Below are 18212 nucleotides of genomic sequence, written 5' to 3'. Positions count from 1 at the left end.
AAATTTAAATTTTTCCTGTCAAATAGGTGTAACAAAACAACATTTTCAATGCAAATTTAACTTATCTTCTGAGATTGCTACCATGATGATTTTTAAAAGTGGATATATTGACTTTTGATAGAAAACTCCTCAACTATATGATGGTTTTTCTTTATTATACAGTGATTATCTTTTTATTAACGGAACACACATCTCCACAAAAAAATATAAACATATACAATTCTGTTTGGTAGAGATCTACTTTCAACAACTTTTAATGGGTAAAGTGAAATTTAAAAAAAAATAATATTAGGTATTAGAGGGCTAATGTTTTAAGTTACTGTTGTAAACTTTTGAGCTTTAGAAATCCATAATGATAATTCACAACTATTGTGTTTTTCATTATCCCACCCTAACATTCTGCAAATACCCCAAAGCATAAAATACCATAAGTTATAATTGACTAAAACAATGCACTTTATATCGTCGATTGTTAAGACTTCTTTACTAATTGAGAATTAGAGGTAAAGAACTTAAAAATATTCAAAAATTTCGATTTAAAAATCAATCACTCTTCTTGGCTGCTTGAAATTTTCATGCAGTTTTATTTTTAGTTTTTATTTACAATCATAAGACCACAGATTCTAATCCCATAGAATTAATATAGCATGTGTCAATTTTGTTCTGTTCGGAATCAATGGTTATTGTTACTTTAAAGAAGAGTGGAAGCACTACAAATGATCCACAATATTATTTTAAAATGAAAATATTATATGACATACTATTAAAAATAGCTTTAAATATAAATTAAAATAAGCTAAATTAAATAATACTGTAGTAACTCTAATTTATTTTTTTTTATTTCCACAGACTTAATCGACATTACTTTAAAAACAATGGTTCTCCTGCGAAGAAACCAGATCCTACAGAAAAGACTAAACGCATTGCAGATGGAGACCAGAGCATTCGTCAAGTCCGCATTAAACAACCAACAGAATGGCATTGACAAATGAACCAGATTCGTTCAACTGGCATATGACAAGCGGGAAGTTACGGATTCTTTTGTTACTTTAATTTTCATAAAAATATTATGAAAAATAAAACAACCATTAATGCGTCATATAGAATCTTCCAAAACATATTTATCTAGGATCATTCCAAGATGTACTTGGAGGCTTTGCAGTAAGTTACTGCTTACTTAAGCTAAAAAAAATCAAGACAGTCTATCAATGATGAATAATTAAGCAAATAAATAACATGAGTACTTCTTTACTAAGCTATCAAGTAATTCTTATTATTTAGTACATGGTTTTTAAAATTAATATATAAATAGTTAAAAATTGATTATATTTAATCACAAAAAGATAAAATATCTTTTTAATCCTCAGACTAAAACAAAACTACTTTATATTTGCAGTTATAGGGAATTCAAACTATCAGCATCTTTTTTAGATTTTGTTTACCAGAGGATAATTTCACTAACTTATGCTTGAGCTAATAAAAACTGTAAAATGACATTTATCAAATAAAATTGTCATGTAAACATTCATTATATAATTATTTATAAACCGACATCTGTATAACCCTCGTTAGTTTTTAAGAATTGTATTATTTAAGCATTTAAAAAAAAAAACAACTGAAAACTTGAAACTGTATTATTTTATACAAAAACAAAACAAGTGAACTGTATTATTTCATCTTAAGTGATTGACTTGGAAAAGCTTTATGATAAACTGACATTGATAAAATCTTTTTGAATGAATAACGGGAATTCATTAAAAGATTGTCAAAATCCTGCTATGGCTGTGTTTGTAAATAGTGTAATATAATTACTTATTTTACTATTTAGTTCCTGGAACGTTCATTATGGATTAGTCCTATCACTTTCCATCATTGCATGAGTTCTCTATAAATGATTATGTGTAAATTAAACATGTAATATTCTACATAAGATTATTTATTTATAAATGTTTATTTACAAAATAATTATAAGTTTTTAGTTTATTTTTAATTTTAAGGATTTGTTTATAAAAGTTTCATAAACATTCATATAGGTATTTAATATTGTATAAAAGTCAAAATTCTTTTTTTTTTTTTTTTTTGCACATATACCATAATTATAAAAGAGGATTAAAGTTTGTTAATTAGATTTAGATTATGGAAAATTAATTGCACTAGTTAAAAAATACATTGCATAATTTGATACTTTGGTTAATTTATGGTAAAATCTATTGATAACATAGTATTTTGTATGTTATAACATACCTCGAAAACTCTTCAAATGGCACATGTTAGTTGTAAATATTTATTTTTTATAATTTACTTGTCTGTGAGTGGTAAGTTTTCAAGATATCCTAAATGACTGAGTGTGTATTTTTATTGAATTGTCTTTCCAAACAAAGTAGTCTATCTCAGTAGAGCCTTTGATTTAGGATTAAAACTGAATATTTGTTATTATATCATAAAAAATATTGTGATTTTTGTCTAATATTGTTAATGACATAAATATCTAAGGAGCCGCCCAAACAATCAAAGATTGTTATGACATTTGAATTAGTCGATAAATAACAAACGATATTAGTGCCTGTAAACAAGCGAGCTTAATTCGCTGAAAAATACTAAAAGTTGGTGAATCGTTGTTGACTATAAACGGTCAAAAATTTTGTTCAATGCAATGTCGATAATGAACCATAAGGTACAAATTATTGTGGCACTGAAAAATATTATAGTTCTAAATTAGACAGTTCATTTTACATAAACATAATAAATACATAGTTAGTTCCATTAACAGCAATACAATAATCTGATAAATGAAACAAGACTAAATATTAAAATATCATGTCATTTTATAACCATAAATATATGTTAGTACTTTTTTAGTTTTTAAAATCCATAGTCATAAAGAAAACAAAATTATGTCAACTATAATAAAGTTATTAAATAGAAATTATTGTCTATTTCCTGATTAAATGAACAACTATTTCCTTTTATATAAATTGAATGAATTATAAATAAGTTTAGAACTTCCATAATTATAAAATATTCCAGTTCAGTGTTGTTCCTTGGATTTAAACCATGCAAACAGATATTACTTAAACAACAAAATTCTAGTTATAAACTTTTCTTTTTATAATAAATCCATGTTAGTTTTTAATTTCACTTCACTATTTATGAAATACACGGTAAGAGGAAGTATTTCGATAGTTTGAAATTTCAAATCTGAGTTTGAATTTACTTTAAGGTCCTAGGAATCTAAATAACCACGTTTCACAAAATGGTCTGTGCGTATGAATGTGAACAGCTTAGCTCAAAAACAAAAAACTGGTACAGAACTGAAATTATGTATATATGTATCCTATATGCCTGAGATGTTACAGCAACTTTTTCATTGAAGCAGCTTACAAGGAATTACCACATCATACCATTGATTTAATGTTGCTTTTTTTCAATTTAATGTTTTCTTGTTTCAATGGTGGTTATGACAATAGTTGGATTTTACTTTTGCTTACACTTGAACCTTCTACTTTAGGGAAGTTGTTATGAAAATCTTATTAAAAGACAGTTTTTTGAAGGAAATATAAATATAAAACTCTATTTTATTTTATTTTTAATTATTCTTCAAGTTTGTTAAAAATTTTATAAATGAAAAAACTTTGGTTGAATAATAAATTCATATTAGTAATTTAAAACTTAACTAAACCATGAAAAAATATTTAGTTATTTCTTTAAATAAAATAGTATTTTAAATTTACAACCATTTTATAGTATATTTAACAAAAAATTTTGAAGAAAGGATTAATTAAGCAGTTTATTTTTTCACTTGCTTATATATGAAATATATAGTAAAGGGAAGTATTTTCATCCTCGAATAATTAAGAAATTGCTGTTCTAAAATGGAAAAGGATTGATTTCATCTCAAAGGAGGGTAAGTAAGAGAAAGGTGTGTGATTTTATTAATACAATTTAAACAGTAGGAGAAAACCCAGGAATCAAACTGGACAATATCGTAAATTCAACACTACTATATTCAAATTGGTAATAAAATAGTTTTATAACAGTTCTCTAGGACTCAATATAAATCAGTAACCTAACCTCCACAAGAAGGAAAAATGAAGAGAACAAAAAATAATTAAGAAAAAACATTAATAAGAGAAAAATAAGGTTATGAGATAATTTATATTTTCAGTCTCTATAGAAATATGTCAGCAACTGCTTTAGTATGCAGTGTATTATAGCAAGTGATAACAATTGGGCAGCAAGATATGAGGCATAGAATAGAAGATATGATTCCAAAACCAATCATTAACCAAGAACTTTAACAGTTTTTGCACTATTCAGATCGTCATGAGGTAAAAGAATTCTTCCCACATTCAGTTTATATTATCATATATGGTTAGCAAAATTGTTAAAAACCAAACAAAAAAAAACTCTTAGATGTGTTCTCTTAATTTTTTTTTTTATTCTTTAAGTACAGAATTAAAGAAGTAGAATACAGGACACCCATTAAAAAAAAGTTTGGTTATTCCGTAGGCACCTCTTGGCTACTGCTTATTATCAGCAATTATACAATTATAATAGGTATAATGTATATAAATATAACATGAAAAAAAAGTAATACAAAAAGTATAATATCAAGCTGAAATATCTTGAATCCTTAGGAAATGAGGTGAAGGACAAAGTTAATCTGAATACAAAGAAAATAGACTATATTTACTTTTAAAAAAAAATAGTTTAAATTGATTAGATCTTAAGATAGAAAAGATTCTAGATCCCCATGCTTAGTAGCCCATGGTGTAAATGATGATTGCATATTATGAAAATAAATTATTTTACTCAACAAATGTTTGGACACCAATCACAAATATTTTTTTCAAAACTAATTTTTAAAATTCAGCTTCATTAGTTATTCCTCTTATTCTTCGAATATAGATATCAAAGAAAAGTCAAACTAAAATAATATATATTTTAAATGACAAAATATAATTGAAAAAATCATGAAATATTATCTTTTGTTCCATAGCAAAAATCAATTTGGTACGGAATTAAACTTTTAAAGTAACCATCTATTGGGAGGTGGTTCTTTCCTCAAAATATTACCTCAAAGCTTTTCTCAGAACCAGCTTTAAGAAAATAACGATATCAAATTTTATTTACATACCAAATAGAATATTCAGAATTTTATCATTAAATTTTGAATCCTAAAAAGTTTAAAATTTGAAGAAAAAATAATGCAAGATAAGAAATATAAAAGTTTTTTAACACCTAGAAATGAGACTAATAACTTACTGAACTTTTTTGTTTTGAGCAAAATATATATTTTTAATAAATTAAAAAGACTAATGAAACACTATTTAGATTTAAAAATAAATTAAAATGAATGGTAATTGTAGTTAATAAATGGCCAAGGAAGCAACAACCAAATGTGGCACATTTCTAATTTAATGTAGGAGGATTTTATATTAAATGGAAAAAATATGATGATTTAAGGAGTCGAATAAAGAAAAGTTTTAATTAAATATACATATATTCTTTCATTTTTTGTTTTCAAAATTACTTAAAAAAAAATAATTCAAATGTTTATGAATTAAACTTGCATTTTTGATTCAGGAGTACTAAAAAACAGCACTAAACACAGCCATAAATGAAGAACAACCTAAAAACAGAGACAATAAATGAGAGCTAATAATGTGAATATACTAAGGCATAATCAGCAACATTAAAACATTGTAAGTTACCAAATAACAAAATAAAATTATTCTTGTAAATGGATGTCTTCGTAAGAATATACAACGACTTATAGCTTCGACACAGCTATAAGCTTTCCTTACACTCCTATCAAAAGGAGTATGCATCATAAAACTGGGAAGTTGAGCTTTGGCTAAAACAAACGTAAAAATTTCATTAAAAACTTTGATCATAATACATTTTTATTCTTAAGATGAATAAGTTTAGTATATGTTAAAAATAGAGTTATTGTAAAAATTATAAACCAATTAATAGTGCACTATAAAGTTTTAACCCAGTTTAAAACATTTAAAATCTACTTGTAATAAATTAAGAATAGATTTTAATTGCTTAAAACATAGCATATAACTAATTGATTCTGGTCTATTGGAAGAAATATCATTAATAATTTTTGTTAAACTCAATAAATTATAATAGCTTGAATTGTAAAAGCTTGAAATCGTAACATCAACGTTACGAAGTTAAGCCCCATATTCAGCATTACAGTTGGATATCCTTTTCAATTATTCCAATATATGTATAGGTGCTCCTAGTAATTTAAAATTTTTTTTACAAAGCTTATAAAATTTGACATAAAGTTTTTATATACTAAGACTACTATTAATTATGATTTAATACTGAATGTATAGCTTTGATGTGCGGCTTAAATCGAAAATATGAATTTTTCAGGAGAGCAAAATCAAAGTTCGAAACATTATGTAAAATCTAATTATTGATATTTTTTAACTGTTATTTTTATAAAACAATATAGTAATAAGTCTATCTGAAACATAAAGACCTTATTACCAATCGGTAGCTCTGATTTGGTGCTATAATATGACATAATCTCCAAATGCTCAAAAAGTGACTTAAGCCCTTATGACCGTGCATCAAAGGTATATTTATGAATATTAGGTGTGATTGATGTAGCTATGAATAAATGTGAGATTAATATAAAAGGATACCAAAGTATGATCCTGAAACTGGTGGCAGAACAAGAACAAGATTTTTAACTTAAAAGACAACCTTTAGAATGGCGTTTGTTTGACCATTCTAGGTCACACAGTGTTTGAACTATCGACAAAATAGCAAATGGTTGCATTTAATGAAACTGGTACATAAACCAGAAAAAAAATGTTCAAGCAACCATCGTTGGACTACTTCATACAGATTGACCCAGAATGGATTACATTAGAATAAATAAGAAATAATAAATTATAAGAAATAAATATATCATTTATTGAATATTATAAGAAACTTACCATCATCTGTGTCGTTGACATACAGAGATTGGCGATGATTCAAATCTTGGCCATAAGAAGCCTAAAAAACATTTTTTTAACATTATCATAACAAATACTACTATTAATAATTTTATCTAAGTGATTTAAAATTATGCAAGATCATTATTATTTTTTTTTTTTTTTGGTAACTATTTAACAAATTAAATGTGGTTGTTTAAGCAAGATTAAAAAGTTGTAATTTTTATAAATTTCTGAAATGTTAAATTAATTAATAGAATAGAATTATTATAATTATATTGTATAATATATTATAAAAGTAGATTTATTTCAATTTGAAATGAATATATTTTTTAATTTGTAAATGACATAGCTCAGGCTGTTGTGATCGTAGCAATAAACAAATGACCCAGCTGGTCACTAGTCGAAAAGACACATTAACCGTCTTGATTAAAGGCGAACAATGAGGCAACCAGTCTCTCCTCATCCATAGCTGGATGGAGGTTTTTTTTAGCTATAAAGACATTTTATAAAGATACACATATAAATATTTCTTGAGCTCATAGCACACATTATCAATTCTTTGATAATTTAATAGATAATAAGAACTATTTTTGTTTTCAACACTTTTTTTTTTTATAATAAATAATTATGAATTGACGATCAAACCATTCTTTTACACCATTTTACTCATAATTAAGGTTTTTATAAATCCCTGGTCTGCTTGTACACAGATGTATTGAAGTTCTTTTTTACTTATTTTTGGTTTCTAAATTCTAACTTAATACTTTTAATTTAGAAACCAAAAATAAATAAAAAAGAACTTCAATACATCTGTATACAAATTAAAATTAAAAATTAGAATCTGTACCACTACAACCCATGAAGGGTCAGGGGTCCAGTACTTTTAAGTAAGTACTGTTACTAGACCAACAGTTGTGCAAGGAGGTAATTGGGTCAGAATCAATCTCGACTACCAGATTTTTAATCAAGACTCTAGGAGGGCACCAGAACCCACAGGGTTGACTCACAGCCACAGTGTAACAGAAAACAATTTTCTGTCCAACCTCCAAACCAATGTAGGACACCAGATCTAGTTTTCCAAAACATTTCAAGCTCATCATTTTAATTCTCCAGTTGCCACTGTCATCTACAGGTCTATATATTCTACTGAGTACGTTTCTTTCCGATACCTTTCATATCCATTCACTTTCCATGGTACGTACTCAAGTCTCTTTACCAGATAATTGGGATTAAACAAAAATACAGAAAAATTATGAGATAAGAAACTTGAGCCGTAATTTCTTTTGCTTAGTTGGTTAAACCGTCTGGAGTATAGACTAAATCCAAAGAACTCACCTTAACCCTTTCAAGGTGTAGCCTCATCTGGCTCAATTCTACAGTCAAATGTTCAATTGTTTCTTGCTTCTGGACAAGAGCTGCAGTCAGTTCTGGTTCTGGCCTCGTAACAACACGTTCAGATAACTGTTTACGCAACCGTGTCAGTTCCCTCTCCCTCTCTTTTAACCTTGAATTGAGAGAACCAACTTGCCTCCATAGTTCTTCTCTAACACTATGCAATTCCTAAAGAAATGCCATATATAGTAAATATTTGGTAATTAATTAAATAATAAAAAAAACAAAAAATAATTTAAATTAAATTATTTATGATCATTATTTTTATAATGAAAATAGATTGTCAAACCACATTCACCTCAGATCATTAACAATTGTTTGCAATAAAATCCTTAAAGGAAATACAATGATTATAGTTTTAAGCGTTCAGAAAAGACAATTGTTTTCTTACTTAGTAGTTGTATTTCCATCCTAATTTTGAAGATTATTTAATAGGTCCATGAATCAAATAAATTATAAGTCAAGTCTACAAAATAAATATAAAAATATTTTGGTAGCTATGAGATAAACAACCCAGTTTTAGTTTGGTACAATTGTTTGAATGACTCATTTTCTGCTTTGTAGCTTGTAATTATATAGTAACTCTCAACTTTAACTAACATTGTCATTTAACAGTCTTGTGTCATCACGGTAACTGACATGATAATTAAGGAGCCTCAAATAGATTTTTAAGCTATTTCAGATATCAAATGGTGATGAATTCTATTTAGTATGGTACCACCAACTACCAAAAAATGGTCCATAGCTATGGCTACATTTTTTCATCAGCATAATTAATAATCTCTTATGTATTAAATAATAACGGCAACATTGAAACAATAGTTCTCAATGGACCTCATTGGGAATTACCTTTACTTTGGTGTTTCAATGTACTCTGGAGGAAGTTTAGAATTCAAACGAAAAAAGTTTTTGAAAACTCATAAAATTTAGATTTTCTTGAGCCAATATTGTAATAAAATATAAATAACCTTACTTTTTAATCTCCAAGGAATATTCATGCCTTCTTAATTTCAAAATAAATAAGTTACCTCAGCATGTGAGGCTGAATGTTCTTCAGCAGCAAGCCTCCGAGCGGTCTCTTCTGCTAGCCTCGCCTGGGATGACCTCAAAGCTCCCACTGCTTCTTCTCTTACAGTTTCCAGTCTTCTTTCTGCTTCCAGTTCTGCTTTCCTAGCATTCTCAAGTTTTTTCCTGGCATCTTCCAATTCATCAAAGAGCTTGGCCTTTTCCTCACTATTAAAAAAATAAATAAACCGTACTACAAAAAACCCATGAAGTGTTTAGATTAATTGGTAATGAGGTACTGTTTCCTGACCAAACTTAAAAGGAGGTCATCTGGTCAGGGTCATATTTGAATCGCGAAGTTTTTTCCTTATACATTGATCCGGTACCTATTTTATACTATTTGACCGCACTCAAGACCATCTTCCTAGATTAACTACGCACTGATAATCAACGATCTTTCAAAAAATGTTTTAATTAATAAAAATGAATTCTTGCTTTGTTTTTTTCTAATTTAAAACTGCTTGTTAAAGAACAAAAAAATCATTTAATAAAGAGATAAAAGGTCGTAATTCATAATATAAGAATTGAGGAATGGCTAGTTCATGACAATTTTCCTTTCACTATCTATCTATAGTTCACTTCTAACTTCTACTAGAAAACATCTCACTACTTTTCAAATCAATGTGGCATCACATGATACCTCATTACCCACTTTTTTGCCATGATTAATTTTTTTTTCACAATGTGAGTGAAAATCTCTTTATCAGATATCTCTGACTTAAATCAAATTTAAACTAGTTGAGAGGATTTATGTTAATTGTTAAGCTAGAGATATAAGAAGAGAAGCTTTCATTGATTGTGAAACAAAATTTGGTTTTAAGTTTATCTTGCGAGACTATTCCATTCTAATTTTTTAACTTCCTAGATTTATCATTAGGTAAAAAAATTGTTTAAAGATAACTAATAATTACACTGGGTTCAGGCCCACAACAAATTTGTTTTAATTTTTTTTCCTTACCTTACCATCTTATTACTTATCAAATTATCATTTTTGAAAAGGATTATTGTTTATTTAGGTATAAGTGTATTTTAAACTTGTTTTTCCCTACTTTATTCCTTACCTTACAGTATTACTTTTGAATATAACTGATAGGGATATTGAAAAAACAATTAGTTGGGAAAGGAAAATTAGGCAAACAAGTTAAACTAAGTTACTAATTTTTTAGGTTTTATTATTCCTCATATTGTCCGGTGTACTGTTGTTAGTAAGTACAATAAAATAGTTAAATATAAAACAGATACCTTGATTGTTGCAGTTCAAGGTTCACAAAACTTTCAGCATTTGTATTTCCATTTTGCTTTTTCAATTCATTTATAAGTTTATCTTTTTCGCTTAGTGTCCATTGAGCCTTTTTTCGGTACTCTTCTAATTCCTTTCTGGCTTCATGAACCTTGACATTAGCCTCAGAGAGCTCTTTAGCACCTTCACTTCTGTCCTTTAAGAGAGTTTGTTCTAACTCACTAACTCTGAAAACAATTACAAGAAATATACCTAATTCATTAGAGCATTTAAAATATGAGATATTACTAATTTAATAGTAATTAGTATTTCTAATTTAATAGTAATTAATTTTCATTTAATAGTAATTAATAATTCTAATTTAATAGTAATTAGTTTGTCAGTTGTGAATCTTAATCATTCATGATCTAATTATAAATGTTTTAAAGAAAATTTTAAATTAATATTGAATGACAAATCAAGATCAAGTGAAATGGAAGGAAGAACAAAGAAGTAAAACCAAGATCCATGAAATTCAACTCCTCAAGGGATCAACAGCTGCCAATTTGTTAGGGTGAACAATTTATTCTTAGCTAATACTAGAGAGTAGCATGTGTGGAGTGTGGAAGCATACAGTTAGTCACCGTCTTGATGTAATGGGAAAGATGAACAACAGCAGTAGACAGGTTCCCCATGGACTTACACTGCAGTAATTGGCTAAGATAGAAATTTGCGAAATTCTGTTGGATATGAAATTTCACTAAAAGATTGTCACTAGTGCAGAGAATATGGTGTACTGGCAAAATCCTATAACCCATGGGAAATGGTTGGATTGCAGTCAAACTATACTTCTGGCTGCCATCTGAAGGAGTTATCCATTAAATATTTCTTACTGATGGATGTTATATGAACTCTGAATTTCACAGCAAAAACTTAGACAGGATACTTCCATAATTATCAAATTATTACCCACCTTTCGCTAACTAAAAGTTTTCTATGACAGCAGAATAACACTCAGACACACATAGTTCCAATTTGGATCAGGAAAAAGTTAAACTATCTTCATGGTTTGCCACACCCACCATAAAGTTCAGACCTTGTTCCATAGCCCCCTTTTTCAACACAAAAAAAAATTAAATAATTTACAGAGGTTGAAATTGTGGCGCAATGAACAACTGTTTGAAAATATTAGACAACAGTGGACATGATTGGGCTATATTTTGATTTTGTATTATATTAAAAATACTTTTTTTTTCCCTATGGCACAGGCAGTGGGCTATTACGCCATTTTCCCTCTCGCAGTCCAATACAATTTTACTCTTCCTCTTAGTTGGTCCGCATCCTGCTCAACATCTTCTAGACCAATACACATTAAAACATGGTCTCCATCCATGTCTCCCATGTTGCATAGAGGACATTTCGGGGAATCTACGATGCCAATTCGATGGAGGTGTTTTTGGAGCAGATCATGTCCTATTACTAGCCGAAAACAAGCCACTCTCTCAGTTCTGCTAAGATTGCCGGGAATTCATTTATCCTTATGCAGTAGGCTCTCTCACTTCTTTCCTTCCGATTGAACTTTGTGTCTAGCATTTGTTCTGTCCTTACAATAAGAGCTTATAAGTGATTTTACTGTTCTGTAGGAAAGTGGTAGAACAGGCTGGTTCTCTGCACAACCGAGTTTAGCCAACTTGTCAGCTTGCTCATTACCATCTATACCAACATGGCCTGGTATCCACTGCAAAGTTATAACCCTTCCTCTTTTCTTCAAGATAGCAGCCATGTTTCTGCACTTTTCTTCCGTGGGTGACCCTGTGGCACCTGGTGTTAATATTTGTATTACGGCTTGGGAGTCGCTAAAGATTACAGTGTTGTGATTGCATTCAATAGTGGCTTCCATCGCGAAGCAGATAGTCTGCATTTCTGCATCATAATTATCACATCCAACTCCAACGGGAAATAACAACTGAAAGTTGATGGAGTATACACCTGCACCAGCTCCCTTGTTAATACCGGACGCAGACCCATCGGTATAAATGTGCAGCCATTGCTCTATGGGTTATAGCTCATAAATTGTTTTTATTAAAAATACTAAACAATAAAGCTTATGCTGAAAAGCAGTAATTTTGTTATACACCTCATTAAATCGATTAGTATCAATAGATTATCAGGATGATTTCGGCTTTTAAGTAAAATAACACAAAAATGCTAATATAATAATAAAAAATAATGTAAAAATCACCATTTGTAATTTGAATACATTTTTTATTAGTCATGACATATGACAAGATTAAGTTGAAAGGAAAAATGGACAGAGAACACAAATTCTTTTTTTGTTTTAGTATGTAATATGTTTACTTCCTTTTTCAGTTTGTTCCTTTTATATAAAAAAAAAATTTCTGTCTTTTTTAATTATTCTCGCAGAAAGAAGTTTAAACAAAAAGAAAACATTTGATAATAATGAAACCTATTTACCTGATTCGAAGGGAAGCAATATCTCCTTTCAGAGCTTCCTCCTTCTGTTGGGCATCAAGTTGGCATTGAGAAAGCTTTGCTTCAACACTTTCTAAAGCTAGCTGATCTATACCAGTTTTATTCAGTGACTTTTTTAAACTTGAAATAAATATATACAAAATTATATAAATATAAAGGAAAACATATTATAACATAATATATTAGTGTCCCAAATGAAGAATACAATAATTTAGTACAATAGATAATAACTCTAAAATAATATTGACAAAATTTACACAATTAATTACAAAAAAATGAAATATAACATGAATAGAAAAAAATTAAATAAAAAAGGTATACTTACTTCATATTTTCATTACATAATTCAGCATTATCATTTTCTAAATTTGTTATCTTTTGTTTTAATGAAGCTATTTCTTTTTCTAGAACAACACTATCACCTTCCTTTTTTGATAACAAAGATTTAGCAAGTGTCATCTCTGCAAATCATATATATTAGATTAAAAATTATAATAAAGACAGTAAATGTGATAGCTAAATAAATATAATTACATTTCAGAACTTATTATTGTATTGACTGGTTGAAAAGTCCTCAAAGTTAATGATTTCAATATCACTTATTCAAACATATTTCCAACAAAATATAAAAACAATATTTTAACCATATTTTATCTTCAAATTAGAATACTAGCACTCTAATGAACAATTAATAAATAGAAATCGTATCAATGGTGATAATAGCTATAGTATAATCCCTACTAATTTTTCCCCAACTCTGACTGGGGGAATGAATTTGCCTCAACAGAAATGAAGTTGTCATGACAACAAATGGTAACATGAAACAAGAATATTTTGTGATATAATGTCCAACTCAAATTAAGTTTATAACTAGTGACAATTTCTGATAATTTTTTATTTGTTTTGTAGAGGATTTTAGAACCTTTAAAATGATAGGCTATCATCTTCCCGGAGACATATAGTTTTTGAATTATTTGAAAAACTATATTTTTTTTAACTTTAACAAACTTTTTTTTTTAAACCACTTAGAGAACAAAATTTTCAAATCCATCTTTTATTGGATTCCTGAACCGTAAGGCGAACCACTATAAAAAATTTCATCTTGATTGGTGTTCTTATTTTATCTAGGAGTGAGTTTAGTTTATTCTTTTATATAGTCTAAACTTTATATTTTGCTGGTCAAAATATTTTTTTTGATTTTATAATATATTTTTGAAATATAATTATATATATAAATACATTAAAATCAGGGACGGAATGACCTCAAAGAAGAATAATTAATAGGATGATTAACCTCTCTCTGATGACTTAGTCCTATTCAATAGCAATGATATTTCACTTGATAAACTACGAACTTCATTCCTAAGCATTTCATTTTCATTTTTTAGATTTACTATTGAATCCTTCTGACCTTCATCTATGGTAATTTTAATATTTTTTGGTGGAGTCATAGATAAATCTTCCACCTTCGTGACATCCTAAAAATAAACAAAAATGTTACAAATTATTACATAATGCTGTATGATTTGATTATTTATTATAAAATTAACTGAAAATAAAAATGTGTTTTGGAATCATTATACAAAGTAGAAGAAAAAAATTGACAATCATATCATTCATTCATTAAACAAAATAAAATGTTAAGCATTGTATGCTGAAAAATGTCAAAAATTATACCTGCAATGCATCAATATCGATGGATGAATTATTCAAGTATTGAATGAGTTTATCATCTTCATTAATGGGTTTAATATGGTTTATTTCTTCATTGAGATTAATGGTACCATTGTGTTTAGGTGATACTTTTTTTAATGCTGGTGGGCTGAACTTTGCTTGGTGGCTATAACAATGATAAATATCAATTAATGAAACTAGAATATATCAATTATTAGTTGAAATTAAGAACAATAAAATTGTAATCTAGAACTGACAATCATAAAACCTTATTTGATTGACTTTATGATCTAGTTTATGTCCCTTTTTATAAAATAATCATTCTAGATATTTTACATGGTTAACAAAATATTGAATCTTATTCAGGTTAATTTTACCCCATTACTAGCAACTTAATAACCTATTTAACAACTTGTTTCCATCTCAGATTCAGGTTGCGATAAAATATCATCAAAATAAACAGTTACTCCTTTTACATTGTCAAAATACTCTGCGAGCAGTTTTTGAAATACCAAGGGTAGGACTAAAAATCTAAAAGGGAGGAGATCTGAGGTGCCCTTAACAACTACTAGATTGTTTACCCATTCATTCACCAGGCTCACTTACTGGTTCTATACCTTTAATTACGAAATCATCAAATATCATGTGAAGTTTATTTTTAATCTTAATAGGAACCCAATGAGCAGGGCATACCATTGATGCAGTATTTTTTTTTTTCAATTTTAACTGATAAATATCAGCGAATGTTCCATAAATAGAATAATATAGAATTCGATAAAAGCCTTCTAGCCATGAAAAACAATCCTGTTTTTCTTTAAAAATACATTTAACTTTTAAGTTTCGAATAACGACATATTGTCGTGTTCACGGTTTTTGAGAAAATTCCCGGCAACACCATAATGCATAGGGCATATAATATTATCAAGTTTTTATTTTGTACCTCTAGACTATGTTTATATTTATTTTCTAATGTTTAGGTTTTTGATAATATTGGGATATTAACTATTTATAAATTGTAAATAATTCTTAATTAAGACTTATGAAATAAATTCTAACTTTTTACATATTAAACATATACATTTTCTTTCATCATTAAAGTAATAATGTTTTCTTCACACTATTAATATTAATAAATGAGGAGAAGATGTTTGAGAGTGTAATCAGTGATCTAACTTTAATGGTTTTTAAAATGTATTACGAGTTTAATTTAATTTTGCAAAGTAATTGACTCTGTTACAGATGTAATGTTAACTCATTACTACACAAATATTAATCCAATACCTACATGACCTTGTTTGATCAGTGTTGACATTGAAAGATTATGTGTTTTTTTTTTCAAGATAATCATTTCCACTTCTGATTGTTGCTTATGTTCTGTTTTAAAACAACTTCATATTGGATTCTGCCAACTAAACTACTTTAAAAAATTTGATCATTTTATCCAACTTTAAATCTTATCTTAAAATTCCTTCCAGGGAAGCTTAGGAATGGATCCCCAGCATCAGATTATATAAGTTTGATCCTCCTGATCCTAAAGTCACAGGATGCAACAAGTCCTTTAAGTTCCATATAGAATTTCTGAAGAGAATCCCCCAGTCCTTGTCAGTAGCTGAGGAATTTAAAAACTTCAACTATTTTGTTCTTTTCAGGTGTCAAGTGAACATGTATTTCATCCAAAATTGAGTTCATCTTTTCTTTTAAAGGCTTTCCAAAAGGTTTTTAACACTGGCAACTTGAACTTTCTGCGATTTTTCTCTCTATTGCTGTCAGATATATTTCTATTTGTTCCTTAAAGGTCTAAAAATTTTCAGTTAAACTCTCAGATCGCACACTGAGAGTAGCTGGTTCCTCAAAATCTATTCTGACAATTTAATGACAAACATTTTTTGTTTTTAGCCCAAATTTTCCAACTAAACTTTGGACAAGATTAATGAGTATTTTTCTAAGTGCACCAAGTTTTATTCGGTAAAAATAAGGAGTCCAAATTATAACAATATTTTATAGCTGAACATTAACAATTATACATTCAACAATTTACCTACGACTAAAACAGAAATGTATAAGAATGTTATGCCTTTCACCGGACCAAGGGAATGTGAAACCCATGGCCTATGTGTCATCTTGATGTGTAAGTATCAGTACTTTGGGATGAGCAGCTCTCTACAGCTTCAGTTGAGACCTCAATGTCATGCAGCGAAAGAGGTACTGCTGTTCACAGTATCAGTTCAACTTCTAAAAAGATTTGAATTCAATATATTCCCTACTTCTACTGGAGTCGTCCCACAGACTGTCCCAAAGTTAGTATGGCTGTCACAATCAATGGAATAGATAAATACGAAAAAAAATTGTTGTCAAATGTGTCACTATTAAAGCATAAATGTGATGTTTTACTTATTATTTTTTACAAATTAAATATTTCATTGTGGATCATAAAACAAAGCTAGTTTACCACCTTTATTATTATTATTATTATTATTATATATTATTATTAAGCAAATAATTTCCTTTAGAATTATTGGAAGTTATATGCTTAAATTGTTCGACTACTACCACAACTATGGATCTAATAAACCTAACTTACTTGTTTTCTTCGACAAAAACATCTTGAGCAACTGGGATTTTTTTCTTTTTCTTCTTATCTTTGTTCAAAACTGTAGCAGCACCACTGTCAATTCTATTCAGGAAATCTTCTGCCTTGCCAGCTATTTCATTAATCCAGGACATATTGCTAGTCAGTTTAAAGTGATAAGTAAAACTATCACAATTGGATGACTATTAATAACAGGATGACATGTGAGGAAAACTGATAAAGTAAAAAACAATTAACATTAATAACTGATGTGACACGTAACAGGTTATGGTATGAGAACAAAATAGTTGAAGGAATAAAAATGAAACACTGACTTTAATAAAACACTAAAAAATGAAATTACCTTAAAAATACAGAATAAAGAAAATGAAAGAAAATTAAGAAAGCGACATATTTAATATCGAACCTAGACTTCTAAATGTGTCACTTTGGGATAACCTCCCTTCATCAGTTGTCAACCATCAGTGTTGTCAGCAAGTAAGATTATGAAAACATATTGCAACTCAATTTAATTCCTTAGAAAAATTGGTTAAAAATTAAAAAATTTAAATTAAATCGGTATCGTAAAAGTTTGTTACATTGTACCAGATTTCGGACTTCTTTTCATATTCTACATTTTCTACCCTTCTACAGGAGTCAGAAATTTATATCACAGCTTCCTTCCTAGAGTATAATTGGAAGATGAAACCATGTGCTCATCGTGACTGAACTACTACTTAGTTGTTAACCTATTAAATATTTTCTTACTTCAAGAATTCTTTAGAGATGTTGCATGCATCAATGCAATTATACATTGATGTTTTGTTTTTTC

The 18212-nt window shown here is 28.4% G+C and overlaps 2 protein-coding genes across 10 annotated transcripts in view; one reads left to right on the top strand and one right to left on the bottom strand.

Moving 5' to 3' along the window:
• Cipc (Clock interacting protein circadian) overlaps positions 1-2217 on the top strand; it is a 152389-nt gene extending 150172 nt beyond the window's left edge. For all 8 annotated transcript variants that reach the window (XR_010843315.1, XR_010843316.1, XR_002945594.2 and 5 more), the window contains one exon: positions 850-2217. Coding sequence is in view for 2 of the 8 variants with exons in the window: in XM_067047081.1 (XP_066903182.1) it covers positions 850-992 (143 nt within the window). In the remaining 6 variants the exon portion in view is untranslated. The remainder of the gene's footprint in view (positions 1-849) is intronic.
• Positions 2218-5484: 3267 nt separating this feature from the next.
• Positions 5485-17948, bottom strand: Golgin84 (Golgin-84). 2 transcript variants are annotated; one of them, XM_014419883.3, is made up of 12 exons: positions 17808-17948; positions 17393-17614; positions 14815-14977; positions 14432-14615; positions 13463-13598; positions 13120-13257; positions 10668-10892; positions 9389-9593; positions 8304-8528; positions 6966-7026; positions 5715-5857; positions 5485-5632 (listed from the first exon to the last, which is right to left on the bottom strand). In XM_014419883.3, exons 2-12 carry the CDS (start codon positions 17533-17535, stop codon positions 5564-5566), a joined length of 1692 nt encoding a protein of 563 aa, XP_014275369.1. In that variant the 5' UTR covers positions 17536-17614; positions 17808-17948; the 3' UTR covers positions 5485-5563. The 2 variants fall into 2 exon arrangements, with proteins under 2 accessions (XP_014275369.1, XP_014275368.1); XM_014419882.3 differs by having other exon boundaries at positions 17745-17871.
• Between the last annotated feature and the right edge of the window lie 264 nt (positions 17949-18212).

This window comes from Halyomorpha halys, unplaced genomic scaffold (genome assembly GCF_000696795.3).
Source record: "Halyomorpha halys isolate HHAL.00 unplaced genomic scaffold, Hhal_1.1 Scaffold252.1, whole genome shotgun sequence".
NCBI classification, from domain to species: domain Eukaryota; kingdom Metazoa; phylum Arthropoda; class Insecta; order Hemiptera; family Pentatomidae; genus Halyomorpha; species Halyomorpha halys.
The sequence above is the reverse complement of the archived record's forward strand: the minus strand, read 5'-3'. Positions and strand labels throughout refer to the sequence as shown.